Consider the following 16,640-nt stretch of genomic DNA (forward strand, 5'->3'; position numbering starts at 1 on the left):
AATTACAGTAGATACACGGGAAAATTTTCTTTAGGAGGCTGAATTCTAACAGCATGATATCAAACAAGGATAGGGTCAATACAGAGGCCAGTGCTGTTTGAAAGTCATCATTTCAATGGTAACTCCTTCACTTGTGCTGGACTCGGTCTCCCCTCAGGAGACTCCTTTCCTGTTCAAAGTCAGTATTTTATATACTCAAAACCAACAACAAACTCCAGGTGTAACTTTATTCCACCTTCTCCAACTTCAGAGTTCCAACCTTAGAGGACAGAGCATTATGTGGAAGGAGGGTAAGGACTTGATATGAAAAAAGTGATAATGACATACCCCTGGTTCATTTCTGGGTTTCCTCCTAGGCCAATTCAAAAATTCCAAAATAAGGTCAAGTAACACAATAGGCTCACACTTGCATCACAAGCTGTTTAGAAAGTGTGCACAGATCTCTGACTCAGACCAGATGTCCTCCCCACCATGGGCAAGGGCTGGTGGGAAAGACACTCCCAGCCTTCGCCTTCTTCCAATACCAATAAATAACCTACAGAAAGAGCAGCGCTGGAGGCTGGCCCTTGAGCCACCCACTGCTACCGTTGCGGAGCCAGGCCTGCCTCATAGCCCTCTGTCTTCATGTCATTGAGCCCTAGCTCCTCATTTTGGTCAAAGGTGCGCTTGTAACGCTCCACCTTCATCTCAGGATCATCTTCAGGCGCATACACATTCTGCAAGATCAAGGAGAGACAATCAGTGCCGCCGTGCCACTCCCCCTCTCTGCAGGCAGCTTCCAATTCCCACTTTCCCAAGAACAGAATGAGTTTTGGGTTTTTTTTCTTTTTATTGGCCTCCAATTTCCCATGGCTAGACTGAACTAGTGGGTAGCAACAGAGCCCACATGGGCCAGGGGTAGAAGACCCCAGCCCCAGAATCAGGGAACAATCCACCTATTTTGTTATTATCTGCACCTTCTTATGAAAAGTATGACAAATGGTCTCAATCTTGGAAAGAACTTAGAAGAGTTTTGCCTGACCCATGGTAAGTATCCAATAAATGGTAAAGGTACATCAATCACCAGACTCTCTCCTCAGCCAACTTAAAGCCTATCAATTTCCTATCTTGGCCTCTGGACAAGGTACCATTTCTCCTCAATCCATAATCAGATTTGCAAAATGAAAACTCCAGAACTGGGACAAGAGCTTGACTACAGAAAAAAAAGGGGCCTCAGAGTATCCTTTTTTTTTCCTTCTTTACATACACTTAAAAAAAAAATCCTCTCCCACACCCCCCTCTTTTCTCCCTTATATATCTTCTAACTTCTGCCTCCTTGGTAAAAAGCAGTCCATTTAGAATCAAGTCTTTCAGTTTCTAGGGAAATGATACATATTCAAGGAAGATCAGAAAATGTATCTCTATGAAACATCAGGGAAGGTCTACTATACCTGCAAGTAACTGTTTCCTGCTGGATCATCCATAATAAAGTGGGCCTTCATGTTACCTTCGATGATCTAAAGGAGAGAGAGAACACAGCAAGTAAATTTTACATAACCCCTGGTAAAAAAAAAGGCTATGTCGGGGGAGGGGGGAGGGATAGCATTAGGAGATATACCTAATGTAAATGACTAGTTAATGGGTACAGCACACCAACATGGCACATGTATACATATGTAACAAACCTGCACGTTGTGCACATGTACCCTAGAACTTAAGTATAATAAATATATATAAATAAAAAAAGAAATGAAATAAATGAAAGTAAAGAAAAATTTTTAAAAAAAGAGGCTATGCCTGCCAGACAAGAACCAACCCAATTTATATTACGGAATCCCCAAAAGTTTTAAGAATTGGTGAAATTAGGTAGCTCTGAAAGTAGAGGGGAAAGGTTCTAAAATAAGGACTGTTAGAAAAGCCAACATCAGCAAGCTGTGGACTAGGGGGTGCTGGCCCAGTTGAAGGTAGAGGGAAAGGAATCAAGAACAAGTAGGTTGAATGAATGTAAGCTTATGGGAAACAGAATACATACACACCCCAGCCCCCTTCCCACAGCTCTCAGAACACTGCCAGCCAAGCCTTTACCCTCAGGCCAGGAAATGGAACAGCCACAGTCATTTAACCTCCTTGTTCTTGAGTCCTTTCCCTCTACCTTCAACTGGGCCAGCACCCCCTGGTCCACAGCTTGCTGATGTTGGCTTTTCTAACAGTCCTTATTTTAGATCCTTTCCCCTCTACTTTCAGAGCTACCTAATTTCACCAATTCTTAAAACTTTGGAGGATTCTGTAATATAAATTGGGTTGGTTCTTGTCTGGCAGGCATAGCCTCTTTGTCTGACTAGCCCAAGAGGAAAGACCTAACAATTCTGGCATTGGAGGCCACCTCAGCAAAACAGCTAAGTTAAATTCCCCTGTAATAAGCCCCATGTCAACAAGGCTCACCCCCCACTCAGGTCTTTAGCCCGCTACTTGTAAGAAGACAATCAATGATTATCAGACATCTGAGCAAAGCCCTTAACACTGAAAGATGGGAAATCAAATGGGGAAAAAAAGGATGCAAGGAGAATAAAATGTCAAAAAAGATCCAACATCAGTATCAATAAGTGCTATATAAACTGCATGCTGAAAAAATTTTAAAAATAATAATCCTCAAGAAGAAAAAATACTACATCCTTAAGACAGGATGCTATTTTTTAAAAAGCTCCTTGGAAAATAAAAGTTTTAGTGGAAATGAAAACCTCAATTGAAGGGTTGGAAAATAAAGTTGAGGGAATCTCCCAAAGAACAAAAAAACCAAGAAACCAAAAATAGGACCAAAAAAAAGAGTAAATTATAGAAGACCAGACAAGTAAGTCTAATATCTAAAACCCAGGAGTTTTCAGAAAGAACAGAAAAAAAAAAAATCAGAAAAAAGATAATCTTCAATAGAATAATTCATGAAAGCTTCCTAGAACTGAACCACATGAGTTTTCCAGACTGAAAAGATACATCTACCAAGTGCTTAGCCCAGTGGGTGAAAATTGACCCACACCAAGGCACACCCTGAAATTTCACATCAAAGGAAATGAAGAGATCACGAGACTAGGTCACATATAAAAGACCAGCAATCAAATGGCTTCAGACTTCTCAATAGCCAAAGTGGAAGACTGTAGTGCAATGTCTTTACCAAATTGGAAGACCATAGTGCAGTCTTCGAAATTCTGATAAAAAATTATTTCTATCCTAGAATCGTATTCCCAGCCAATAATCACTCTAGTGTGATAACAGAATAAAGACATGTTCAGATGTGGAAGGTCCCAGAAATTTTATTTCCCATGCACTTTTTCCCAGGAAGCTACTGGAGAAGATGCTCTAACAAAATAAGGGAGAAAAACAAGAAAGAAGACATGGAATATAGAAAACCAGAAGAGGGCCGGGTGCGGTGGCTCACGCCTGTAATCCCAGCACTTTGGGAGGCCCAGGCAGGCAGACCACGAGGTCAGGAGTTCGAGACCAGTCTGGCCAACATAGTGAAACCCTGTCTCTACTAAAAATACAAAAAATTAGCCAGGCGTGGTGGTGTGCGCCTGTAATCCCAGCTACTTGGGAGGCTGAGGCAGCAGAATTGCATGAACCCGGGAGGCGGAGGTTGCAGTGAGCCGAGATCACGCCACTGCACTCCAGCCTGGGCAACAGAACGAGACTCTGTCTCCAAAAAAAAAAAAAAAAGAAAACCAGAAGAAGAATCCCCAACATGATGGTTAGATGTTCAAAAAGTGGCAAGACATGAGCATGCAGCCTCTTGTTCACTGGAGCCCCAGGATTCTAAGTACTGACTAGCCAGTGACCTCTTACCTGGTCCATCTTCTGGCTAAACTCCTGTAGTCCCTCCGTCTGTCCAGGATTGGAACTGTCGCCCAGTGTGAAAGGATTTTTGGTCACCTGCAATAAATGATAATCCAAACTGTGTGAATACTGGCTTTATATTTGTTAGGCCTGACCATAAACTAGGCAGGGGGTGACAGTAGGTGCCCTGTCAGGGAAACTTGGTTTCCATTTAGCCCACACCACCTTTCTGACCAAGGCATCACTCCTAGGAGTCTATGGGATAATGTGCCAAGATAACAAAACTGGCAATGTAAAACAAAATTGAAACATGTTCTTAGAATATGACCTCTGATACGAATTTGGAGAAGAAATGCAAAGAAAAAGTACAATTTACAAATACAAAATGCCCAACAGAGAATCAAGTGAAATAATTCATCAAGAAGATAAATATTTGGGCTAAGTCAACCCATACATGTATGTTTTTTATGTTGGGAAGTTTTAGGTGCTAGAAGGACCCTCATCCCCTAACTTTACAGTAAAATAAATGACTTATCCAAGACCACAAAATAACTATAAAGTCCCAAAGTTAGGCCTGGAATTTCCATTCAACATTTCCCATAAACTTGTCTTCACAATCCAAAGTAATATTTAAGTCTCTTAAACCAGCTTTACGGCAAAGAAACCCACAGTTACCAGCACCGAAAATTAGGATGTCTGAAGTCTTCCAGTCCCTCTTCACACAGCCAAATTGCTCAAAGGTGGTTTACACACTTCTCAGGTGACTCACCAGTTCCCGGATGTCTTTCAGCAGCCCTTCCAGTGTGGTGAACTTGCCCCCGAGGACGGCCATTCCCAGTTCAAATTCTAGCTCTGGGATTTCCACACTGCAAGTCTCAGACTGTGAGATGAGAGGTCAGTTTAAGCTTTAAGTCAGAAGCAAAGAAAGCCAACCAGAGGCCTCCTGCCCAATTAATACCAGCAGTGATAGACTGCGGACAAGGGCAGCTGCCTCAGTTTTCTCTGACTCCCTTGTTAAAGCTTGAGATTCACTCCTGTCCATCTGAACCACGGGAATAGATCCAACTTAATAAAGGGAAACTCAGTCATAGCTTCGAGCTGTCAGGTATCCTGTCACTAGGGGACAGACAGAGAAGAGGACCCAGATAGACACTGGAGGCCAAAAAGCTACCAGGTCATCAGAAAGAGCTAACAGGGTCGCCTTCTAAACCTGCAATTCCAATCTTAGATTAATTCCCTCTGCTCAGGGGTCCTCAAAGCCAGGGAAGTAGGAGATACCTCATGTCCCTGAACGTTATTTCTAAAAGACAACTTCCCCTAGATAGAGACAGTTTATCTAACTTATAAGGATGACAGTGACTTTCCCAAGCAGACTGTTACCTTGAGGAGGTCTCTGGTCATATCTGAGGCATCTGTGATGTGGAGGGTGATCCTGGTGCCCAAGGGTTCTACTGCTCCTCCAGATTTCACCTGCATAGATAACAGTCAGGAGCAACTGAGAGAAGACCTGAGCCTCACTTGGTACCCAGGAGACCTGGAGTGTAGGCTTGGACATCCAATCAGTTAGGCCCATTAATAGCTACCAAAGAAAGAGCCTTCTAAACAGCAGTCGCCAAACCAAAAACACCAAGAGCTGGCCAGGAACAGTGCCCAACCCTGGTAACATGCCAAAACTTATCCCAAATTGCCAATAAACTCTGAATTTACCTTAAAAAAAAAAAAAAAAGACTCTTGGGGTTGAAAGAGACTTTTAAGCATTTATTGCAGTCCTTTCATCCACTGCATCCAATGTGTGGGTCTCCTTTATAATATTCTGGTTAAAGAATTTAATTAGCTTATACTCAGATACACTCAGGGGAAGGGAATTTATAATTCTCCAAGGCAGCTCATTCTATTTTCAGACAGCTCTATTGAGTTCTTCATTGTGAAGTCAAAGTCTGCCTCCCTGAACTTCCACACCTCTGAGGAGTGGGTCAAAAGACTTCTCTCTTCCATATCATCAACCTTTAATATGTCTTAAACAAGTTATAGAATCTCTAACTCTTCTTCTCTAGGCTAATTCCCGTTCCTTCTAGGGCTCCTCACCCTACACTAGACCTAAGAAAAAGACCCAAGCTACTCTACACCCCCTGCCCCCGAGTACTGAAGTACTTAGGAAGAATGATAGTTAAAAGGGGGTTACCCTTAAGCTAGTCTTCTTCCCAAATAATGGCGCCCACCCACCTCATTGGTCCGATGCCCACAGTTCTCGCAGTTGGTAGCCATGATGATAACCTCCTTAAAGTGAGGGATTTCTGGAAAACGGAGTTAAGGAAATCTACTTCCAGGCGAACAAGACCACCATCTGGGGAAAAACAAAGCCAAACCCCACACAAACATATGCTGGTCCCAGAACTGCAGGAAATATTCACAAGAGGCAGCCCACAGAGTCCTCCAGAAGAGGGCAAGTTCCCAACCCATGGCGATCCCTGTTCACACATTTGAAGGCATGGCTCAGGTCACACACACACAGTCTAGTGACCATGGCCTAATTTTCTCTTTGAACACAAAACCCAAGGTATACAGTCTAATCAAAGATAATATCTTCCTTATCACTGGGTATAAAGCATGTGCTTTCCTTGAAAGGGATGCTCCCAGCCTGATTATAATCTTCATGCCTGAGTCAGATGAAGAGCAACCCAACTGCTTGGCAAAAGATACGTACTAGCTTCATGTTGGTCTGAGCCGGGGCATTGCATTCTGGGCAGTTTGTGTTGAACTGGAGCACCTGCAACACAACATGGGGACAAAGGGTGAGCCCTCTCAGATGGGATGTTCAGGCTAAAGACACTCAGTTGGTATGCTGGTGGTCATCTATGTGGGTGACAAGACAGATGCTGAACAGCATCAGTCTCAGCCCACAACTCTGCTCCTTCCTCACCAGTAGCCAATGTGACTCACTTCATTTCTGAGATCTTCCTCTTCTGGCTTCTCTGCTGGTGCTTCTTCCTAAAATAGCAAAGATGCACGTCGCAAGTTGGCAGGTATACCTCAGCGTCCCCAACACCCTGCCCTGGAGTGGGAGAAATGCTCAGGTGCCACCTCATCAGTTATGTCAAGTGCCACCTCATCAGTTAGAGAAACCACAAAGTAAAGCCCCAACCAAAGGAAGAACAGGACTTAAGATAGGATCACAGCCACTGCCATCCTTTCTGTGAAGTTTACCCAAGTCCTGGACATAAGCAAGATGAGAAGCACAAACATGCTGAGATAGGGCACACAGAGCAGCAGCAGCAAAATAAGTTCCACTGACTCCAAGCAATCCAGAGTGCGCGATAATTCCAGAGCATTCTTCTGGATCCTTCAGTCCACTTACTTGGAGCCCCAGCATCTCTTCCTGCTGTCGGGTCCGGTTGTAGTGTGTGATCACCAGGGCATCATCTTTCTGAGGAGCATGTGGGTTTTCCACAAAACTGTTCCCTGAGGGATCATCAATGATCTAACAAATGGGAGAAGAGAGAGTCATTGCAAAAGGAAATCATAAACAATCCTACATCACCTACTATCAGACCACGCAGGCATCACAGTGGAAAATCCCAGCAGTCTTAATGGTCCCTCCTCCCCTAATCAAGGGCAACTCCAGTCTCTCAATACTCACCAGAGTGAAAGGGGAGGCTACTTGCTTTAGCTCCTTCAGTTTGACAATGAACTCATCAATTCTTTCAGCTGTAGCATCTTTGTTTGCCTGCCATGAACAGAGAGTAAAGCATCAGCCCTGGTGGTGTACCTTATGCCCTGCCCCTTGTCATGCCCATGTTACTTCCATTAGGAAGTCACCACCTATCTCAGTGTGAGTGGAAACAGAGTGACTCAGGCTTCACAATGAGATGTAGCAAACAAGCCTGAAGTTGACGGGTGGTGACAGGTGAGCCTCATTTTTCTCACTCATTCAACCATTTAGCCCAGGCACTCATGCCATGTTAGAGATATAATAGTAAATATATCAGTCCTCTCATGGGACTCCCCAGCCAATTAAGGAGACAAATAACTAAAGATGCAGTTATAATATATTACTTCTGTCATAATAAATATAAGATGCAGTGGAATACTCAGGAAACACAGATAACCCAAGGGGATTAGGAAAGGCTCTTCAGAGGTAATGTTATATTGTCTGCAGTTATAATATATTACTTCTGTCATAATAAATATAAGATGCAGTGGAATACTCAGGAAACACAGATAACCCAAGGGGATTAGGAAAGGCTCTTCAGAGGTAATGTTATATTGTCTGATGAGGCCTGAATATATACTGAGGGAGGGAAGTGGAAAAGACAATAATTATAACATATGCAACATCCTAGCAGCTCCAGCACCACCATATGCTTACCCAGAAAGTTTCCAACACTTAGTCAGAGACTCTTCAGACACATGGGACACTCTATATAAGCAATTATTCCTTGAGCTGCTACAATCAGAAAACCCCAGCTTACCCTTCGTGCAGGCTGGTCCTGCTCCAGGCCAGAGATAGCACGGGTGATCAATCCTTCAACAGTGGTCAGAGCTTGTGAACAAGAACAAAAGACAAGTGTGACTTAGCCTTAGCTCTGCTATCAAGTCCCTGTATGACCCTGGGCAATTCACTTGAACTCTCTGGGTCTTAATTTCCTCATCTGTAAAATGAGAAGGCCAGGTGCAAGGTTCTATTCATGTCTGATAATAGTGATGCTAAAATTCTACAATAAACACACTATGGTATTACTATTACTTTCTACCATCTCGAGCTGTTTTACCTAAGCTTTCCACTCATGATTAACTAATGAAGATCACAATGATTACATGGTAGAACCCATACACAAACCATTAGACCTGGCACCAGGGGGTTTTGCAAGAAAGAGGGTAAGATTCTAGCTACATGCGAACAGCCCAAATACTCTGATCTTAAACTTACCTCCTTTCTGGCTAAAGGCAGGAATTTCAAAATCTAGCTCAGGAATCCTTGTGGCAGCAGAGTCAGTCTTCACCACTTCTCTGTTCATGTCCTGGGAAGAAAGGAATACGTTCAGTACAAAGAGACTGCAGAACAGCTTCTCCTCAAGTAATAACCAGACCGTCCCCTTCCATCAGACCGCAGCCCAGCTGTCTCTCCCTCTCGCCACTCCACAGGGTCCAGACTGCTCCTTTCGAATAGTACAGGTGGTGTGAGCCAGGCTGTCCAAATGGTGAGAATACTATTCCTAACAACTACTGCTCATTTCATACCCTCAGACAACATTTACAAAGCATTTTCACAAATCTTATCTCACTTGAGCTGATGACAACACCAGTACCATTTTACAAAAGAAACTAAGGCTAGGAGACATAGGGGGATTTATTTAAGATCCGACCGCCTGGACCAGAGCTCTGACCCCAGTACCGAATCTCTCTCTAGAATACTGAGGTACCTGCTCTGAGGTCCTCTCACCTCCAGAGCCCTGACAGACAAAGTGTAGCGCACTCCCTGGTCCTGGATCCTGCCTGCCGACTGGATCTCCGTGTTGTTCCAGCCACAGTGCTCGCAGGAAAAGGAGCTCACTATTATTTCTCTGAAGAAGGGAATCTTGGTGAGCAGGAGGCGCGTCATGCCCTGGTGAAGTAGAAAGTAGCTAAGGAAAAAATCAATGAAACTCCTTTTCCCCGCCCTACTATCTCCGGGCGCGCCTCGGGGTCCCCGGCCGGGCCCACCTGGCTGGGTCTGACCCCCGGCTCGTCCCGGCACAAGCCCTACCCACCCGCCGCTCGCGGCCGCGCCCCCGCCTCACATTGCAGTAACAGTTCATGCATAGCGACTCGATCTCGGTGGGCTGCTGCTCCTCGTCCTCGGCGCTGATGGGCCGGAACAGGTGATCAGGGGCAGGCGGCGGGGCCGGGGCGGGCGACGGGGCGACGGCAGCCCCCGGGGGCCCTGGTTCCACAGCCCCGCTGGCCGCCATGACCACCACGCGCAATTCAGACCTCGACTTCCTACTTCCGCCGCTCTCACGGCCCCACCCCTCTCCGGTCACTTCCGCCAGCTGCCACCACCCCCGCCTCCCTTCTTAAAGAGGCCGCAGACTCCGGGCACTCGGGGAACAATGTCGTCAAGGGCTCCCGGTTCCCAGGTTTATATGGCTCGAACCTTCCATCGCCAGCCGGATCCACCCCAACTCAGCCGTCACTTCCCCTAAGACGTCCTCTTAGAACCAGGGCACTTTTTTGCTCCTTCACAATAGCTCCACCGCACGGGGTTCTATTGGTCCCCACGTCGGTCTACAAGAGCCTTGACGACAAGGGGCTGGACTTGTCCCTGAGGAATCCCTGAGAAGGTGCGCCCGGAGCCGGGCTGCTTGGTTCCAGTGTTGGGCCACATGCTGCTTGCGTGCTAGGTCGCCCCTCCGGGTGGCTCAGCCTCTTCCCCTCTCTCACAATCCCTGAATCCCTCTGTCCCTTTCTGTTCTTCCCACTCCCTATTCTGTCCTCATCACTACCTTCCCCAATCCCAGCCTCAAGTACACAGCCCTCATTTTCACTCCTACCTCCTCATCCCCATCATAGCCCTTGACCTATGCTTTTCCAGTTTCCTAACAACAACAAAAACACCTTTTATTATTTCTACCTTTCTAGCACTTCCTCTCTCCAGGTGCTGGGTCCACAACCCAGTTCTGTTGCCAACATTGTCAAAATCCACGGTGTCAGGGAAGACCAGCCTGCAGGCATGATGAGCCTACATATGTGTGGGGTCTGTGCTATGGGGTTGGGGAGCAGGCAGGTGCTGAGAACCCGGGGACAGTAGGCTGAGCTGGGAGGAAAGGGGGCTGGACCGGGCAGTCCAAAGACAAGGGGCTGTGTTTACCCTTTCCACGTCCTCCACCACACCCCAGTTTCAGTTCCCAGGGGATCTATAGGGAGCATTGGTGCCCCTGAGTGAGGGGAGTCCCAAGAAGAGAGTCCGGCATAAAAAGAGGCCATTCAAACTCTAGAACAGCAGGAACAAAGGAGGCAGCCCACCTCAGGAATCTCAGGTCCACCAGGGCCACAGCTCTTCCAGACACAGCCTGCATTCCATGCACAGTGTCCTGTGGGGAGCAGGCTAGTGAACAGTGCAGGTGCAGAGGAAGGGCCCGTAACCCAGGCCCTCCTGCCAGGTGTGACAGACAGCCGTTGTCTAGCCAGGATCCCTGAAGCAGAGCCCAGCCAGACCCCCTTTGACAGACCTGGACTGGGAGGGGGTGGATGAGAAAGAGCAGCAAGGGAATGGAGTGGGTGATGGGTGTGCTTTGGGGATAGTGGTGAGGCCACTGCTTTCAGACATGGTCCAAATGAGAGTCACGCCAGGCAAACTTCTATCATAACCATCTATTTCATTTGAGCCAGAAGTCTAGGCTTCAACTTGGGAACCCAGAGGGAGGGGCTGGAGATGGGGAGAGCACACAGTATGCTCCCCAGAGGGTTTAAGGAGCTCCCACAGTTGGGAGGGTTCAGTCCCTTATTTAGGTGTAGAGCTATGTCAGGAAACATGGGCTCTGCCCTCTCCTATCACAGCTCACACCTTTCGTACCCACCAGCATCAGAGCCAGCAGGGATATTCACACACCGTCACATGTTCTCCCCATGATATTCTCTTTCTCCCTTCTATTCCCCTGATAGCTGCCATGGCAGCCCTGGGGAGACAAGTGCTCCTCTCTGTGGACCAGCTGTAGCAGTGGCCACCAGGCAGCCAGAAGTGACCAGAGCCAAACTCCAGGATGTAGTGGCACAGGCTTCCAGTATCACGGCAAACAGGCTTGCAGATAATCACCCACATGCATGGTGCCTCTCTCCCTCCCTACTCCCTCACCCTTGAATGGAGTAACTCATGAGCATTCCCAAATGAGCACTGGGAGGCTGGGTTTGCAAAGCCTGGTGAATGTAATGCATCCAGATTGGGGAGTCGCAGGAGGCTGGATATGCAGGAGACAGCAGCCCCTTTGGTGGCCTCCCTGTCCTGCACAGGACCTTCCACCCTCCACCCAACAGGCCACTTTCAAGGACTGAACCATGCTAGAGGCTCAGAGCCAAGGCTCCCCAGACAAGGAGCTGGGAATGGGCCTGGGCAGGTAGACCCTCAGGGGTCCCCCAGATGGCTGTGGCCCTGGTCATGAAGGCTGTGAGTGATGTCTTCCCACAGGTCATCCAGACGGGCCTGCAGCTTGCTCAGAACCTTGCCACTGTCCGTTTGTTGAAACTCTGGGGCGAAGGCACTGTGGCCTGGTGGAGGTGGCGCCAGCTGCTGCTGGACCTCCTCAGTCTCCTGGTCGATGGCGCGAGTGAAGGCAGCTATCTGCAGGTAGGTGTCCTGGCGGAAAGCCTGAAGTCGCTGGCGCACCTCCTCGGAGAGCATCTGGGGGTCCGGGCCGGCCCCTTCCTCAGTCCCAGTGCCTGCAAAGGCTCTGCTGAGCTCTTCGCGCAGCTGGTCCAGGTTCTGCTGGATGCGTGCGTGCAGGGCCTTGGCCTTGAGCGTGAGCTTCCGGGAGAGCACCTGCACGCAGCGACTGAGGCGCGCGGGGCTGGCGGGGGCGTGCGGAGCCACACTGCGGTGCAGCTCCTGCACGTGGCGCCCGATGCCGCTCACCAGGCTCTCGGCGTATGGGTGGAAGAGCTCTTTGAAGCGGCCGGTGTGGTGCACCACGCGGCTCTGCAGTCCCTGCAGCAAAGCCCGCGCCTCGTCCACGCCCCCCAGCAGCTGGGCCTTGGTGTCTTCTCCCACCACGCGCAACTGCTCCTGCAGCTCCTGCACGCGCAGGGCCACCTGCTCCATCAGATCCATCGTGTAGGGCTTCAGTTGCTGCCGCAAGCCCTCCAAATTCCAGCCCACCAGCTCGTGCGCCTCTGCCATGTAGGGCTGGAGGCGAGCCTTCACCTCCTCCAACTCCTCCTGCAGCTGCTGCCGCATGCCCACCGGGTCCTGTGGGAGCCGAGGAGCCTCGCTCCCACTCACAGGCCTCAGCTTTTCCAGGAACTTGTTCATGTTGTTGAGGTCTTGCTCAAGGCTGTCTTTCAGGGTCCTGGAGAAGGGGACAGATATCCAGGCCGTCAGACTGCTAGCCCCCATCATCTCCTTTGTCCCCACGTCATCGCGCACTGATCCTCTGGGGGAACCAAGGACGCAGGGCGTTGGCCCCAGGGTCGAGGGCTCTTGTCCTAGCCCTGGCCAGTAACAACTCCTCACGCACGAAGCACAAACACATTGCCCATACAAATCCAGACCTACAACACTCTCCAAAGAAACATAGATGCGCCACATCATCCTTTGATTCTGGGGACTGCAGCGGGCGTCCTGCCGATTGATCCCAGGTCCCGCGCCTCAGTGAGCAAGGGGGCAACAGCTACAGAGTTGTCAAGGCGGGGGCTGCAGGCAGAGGGCGCTAAAGAGCCCAGGATGGCCGGGATCTGCAGACAGAGCTAGCACCGCTCCTTTCCTCTGTCCCAGCAGCGGCCACAGAGGTTGAGGCAGCAGAGGCAGGGCATCATGGCATGGCCCAGCTGTCTCCTCCCTTCGCCTACACCCCTTCCCCTGGGCACTCACGCGGGCTCGCGAGCCATCTTCTGCTGATGGATCTGCTCCACCCTGCCTTTGTCCCCGCTGGTCTGGCTGAAGTAGTCCCAGAAGCCTTTCCGTGCCTGGGTGGCTGAAAACGCTGCGGAGAGGGACTAGGTAATCAGGGCCTGGGCTCTCCTCCCCCAGGGTGGACAGGGCCCTCTGGCCAGCCTCCACCCACACCCCCACGTTGAAGTCAGGGTCGGAGACCCACCTGAAAGAAGAGCCAGAGCCCAGGTGAGCACGGCAGCCATGCTTGCCATTATCTGCTCTGAGAAGACAGGTGGAGGGAGGCCTGGTTAGGGGAAGAAGGAGAGGAAGGGACATGGCGCAGGAGACTTGCCCAGGGGGCCTCTGCAGGGGCAACTGCCCGAAATCCTGTTACCCCTTCCTTGGGCTGGGGAGCACAGAGCTGTTGGGGCTCAAGAGGACCGACCTAGGTGAGTCAAGGAGGCTAGGGTGTCTTCCTCAGACATGGGAAGAGGGCGTGCTCTTGCTACCTCAGTCACATAGCAGGGAGCGTGGTGCTCTAACCCCTTCACAAAGGTCCCAGACCCCAGGAACAGTTCTCTAGGCCACTTCTACCACCTCTCCCCTGCCCACCTGTCTCCCTCCCTCCCATTTCATGGTGGAAAAACTGAGCCATAACGAGGGCGAAGAGGCAACTCTGCCAAAATGTTCCAAGAGGACGTCTTAGGGGCCACCCCAGGCTCTCCCCTGAGGCCACCTGCAATGCCCTCCCTTAGGACTGTGACCCCCATCCCTCTGCCCCAGCTGCTCACCTGCTCACGTCTGGGCACAGAGAGCAGACATTCTGCTTTATACTCCAGGGCCCTGAGCCTCTGGCACCAATTGCTCTGAGTAAATACCACGTGGAAGTTCAAAAGAAGTTGACCTCAGCTGCCTCCCAGCACTCACCTCCTGCCCTTTCCCTGGCACCCAGAGGGTTAATGAGTGCCCTGGTATCAGGGGCTGCCCCAGTAGAGAAGTGCTTCCCAGGAGCTTTACGGGGGATGGGGCTGAACTCCTCACCCAGTTTCTCCCAAACCCCATGACCTTTAACCTTCCCAATGACCAGCTGGCTGGCCCACCAACAGAGAAGAACCTGTTTGTCTGCCAAGGGCCCCTCTCTTACACAACTACCCAGAGTCACTGTGTCCCAGCCAGCAAGATGGACAGTGTTCACCTACCAGCCAGAACCTGAGCAGCCCCTGACAGCTTCACTACAGGCTCCGCAGGCATCCTCAGCCAGCATTCATAGGGTTAAAGACCCAACCACATCCCTCTTTATGAAACAATCCTGGAACAAGCAAGGGAAGCCAGGCAGGGTGAAGATGAGATGGCAAGAGGCATCTGGGCCAGGGACTCTGAGCCCCAGGAACTGGAGCGAAAGTAGGATTTGCCCCATGAGGAAAAGCTGAACTCCACTCGCAGGGCCTCTGAGGAGAGCAAGCCCAAATGCTCAGATCTTCTCTGATGACACACCCACTCCGTCTACAGTACTCATACACACATGTTCACAAGCTCCCGATTCTTGGTCCTAAATGCATCTTGAATCAATCCCCTCTCCTCCATTTCCACTACTATCATTGCACCAGTTGTCTGTCACCTTGATTGCATTCATAGCCTCCAACAGGTCTTTCTATCACAGTCCTGCCCATTTAATTCATCCTCCACTGTGGCTCATCCTGACTCATTTCCAGTCTCATCTGCTGCCACATAAAACCACGGCATCCCCTGAGCCTTTATACAGTCTTCCCTCTGCTTGAAATAGCCTATCCCCTGGTGAATATATATTCATTTTTTAGAGTTAGTTTGTATTAGTTAGAATTAGACTTGGCTGCAAGGGACACATATATGTGTGCATATATATATACACACACACATATATATTTTATATTCTTGCATACATATATGTATATATGTGTGTGTATATATATACATATATATATACAAGATACTGCTCTTACCACTCATACTGACATCCCATTGGCCACAAGTTAGTCACATGGCTACACTTAGCTGATATATATGTGTATATATATATATGCAAGAGAATAGCTTAAACAAAATGGAGTCTTATTTCCTTCTCATGTAAATGTAGGCCAGCTCGGGCCGCTTCTATCTTGTTGCACTATTATCATCAACGAGATGCTCATATCCAAGTTCCAGCTGCTTCACCTCCAGCTACCAAGTTCACCTCCCAGGGAACAGGAAGGAGGAAAAGGAGAAGGACATGTTCCTTCCTTTTAAAGACACATCCCAGATATTGCCATTACCACTTGTACTGACATCCCATTGGCCACAACTTAGTCACATGGCTACACTTAGCTGAAAAGGAGGCTGGGAAATATAGTTTTTATTTTGGATGGCTGTATGCCTAGCTGAAAAAGGACTCTATTACTCAGGAAGAAGAGAAGAAAGGATTTGAGGGAACAGTAGTAGCCCCTGCTACACAGCTCCAGTATCACTCTGAATGCCTTCTTCTGCCTTCACCTTTTTCTGCTCTGGAGATAAACTGATTCCACATTATTCACACAACACTGTATATTCCTGGATTATAGCACTTACTATCTAACTGCACAATAATTTGTTGATGAATCCGAGAGCTCTTTGAGTGCAGGGGCTTTTTCTAATTCATCTCTATATCCACTAGTATGTTTTGCACAGTGCCTACTACATACAAAGTTAAGTGACTGAATTCAATCATTCATTTGATTTAGGAACTGAGGTTTGAGGAGATCAAGTGGCCTGTCCACCATCAGGCAGTAAGAGTTGCAACCAGAATCAGAACCCAGGTGCTTGGCTCTGGTGGTTCAAGAGAGCAGACTATGACCAAGTCACAAAGGGGCTTGTGCAAGCAGTCACTGAAAGGTACGTGATGGAGAGATCACTCAGGAGGGTGGCCAGAGAGAAGGCAGAGGAACTATTTAGGGATATTTTAGTAATCCAAGTGAGAAATGAAGGCCTGAAGTATGGCATGGCAGTGATGGTTGATAGGTAAGTATATATTGAGGGCTACTAAGGCAGCAGAGTTGATAGTACTTGGTGACTGATTGGATGAGGAAGGTGAAGGAGAGGAAAAAATCCCAATGATTCCCAGGTTTCTGAGCAACTAGGGGGATGATATTTTCTTTCACCAAAAAAAATAAGCAGGTTGGGACAGGAAGTGAGAGCTCGGATTAACAGGAGTCCTAACTCGAACCTAAGCTGGGTTTCAGATAGGCATAGGGCAAGCCCAGTTGAGGTCTATTTGCTTAATGGC

General features: G+C 48.7%; 2 protein-coding genes across 2 annotated transcripts; both read right to left on the reverse strand.

Annotated features, from left to right (window-relative positions):
* Positions 1-213: 213 nt before the first annotated feature.
* On the reverse strand, positions 214-9,768 carry ZPR1 (ZPR1 zinc finger). The gene is given in 14 exon segments (NM_001280293.1): positions 214-716; positions 1,431-1,496; positions 3,814-3,900; positions 4,574-4,684; positions 5,185-5,274; positions 6,028-6,098; positions 6,505-6,571; positions 6,745-6,792; positions 7,160-7,282; positions 7,442-7,528; positions 8,274-8,344; positions 8,732-8,822; positions 9,245-9,406; positions 9,582-9,768. Coding segments are annotated over 14 exon segments (1,380 nt in total). The 5' UTR covers positions 9,753-9,768; the 3' UTR covers positions 214-581.
* Positions 9,769-11,687: 1,919 nt separating this feature from the next.
* Positions 11,688-14,211, reverse strand: APOA5 (apolipoprotein A5). The gene is made up of 4 exons (XM_003313313.6): positions 14,158-14,211; positions 13,590-13,670; positions 13,364-13,475; positions 11,688-12,842 (listed from the first exon to the last, which is right to left on the reverse strand). Exons 2-4 carry the CDS (start codon positions 13,636-13,638, stop codon positions 11,903-11,905), a joined length of 1,101 nt encoding a protein of 366 aa, XP_003313361.1. The 5' UTR covers positions 13,639-13,670; positions 14,158-14,211; the 3' UTR covers positions 11,688-11,902.
* Between the last annotated feature and the right edge of the window lie 2,429 nt (positions 14,212-16,640).

Source organism: Pan troglodytes, chromosome 9, assembly GCF_028858775.2.
Source record: "Pan troglodytes isolate AG18354 chromosome 9, NHGRI_mPanTro3-v2.0_pri, whole genome shotgun sequence".
Lineage (NCBI taxonomy): Eukaryota > Metazoa > Chordata > Mammalia > Primates > Hominidae > Pan > Pan troglodytes.

Bases quoted from the DNA above. Each gene is read 5' to 3' on its own strand.
- APOA5 (XM_003313313.6), bottom strand. From the start codon at position 13,638: ATGGCAAGCATGGCTGCCGTGCTCACCTGGGCTCTGGCTCTTCTTTCA. The intron at 13,476-13,589 runs GTGGGTCTCCGA...CCCTCTCCGCAG, and splicing joins GGCTCTGGCTCTTCTTTCAG to CGTTTTCAGCCACCCAGGCA. The intron at 12,843-13,363 runs GTGAGTGCCCAG...CCCCTTCTCCAG, and splicing joins AAGATGGCTCGCGAGCCCGC to GACCCTGAAAGACAGCCTTG.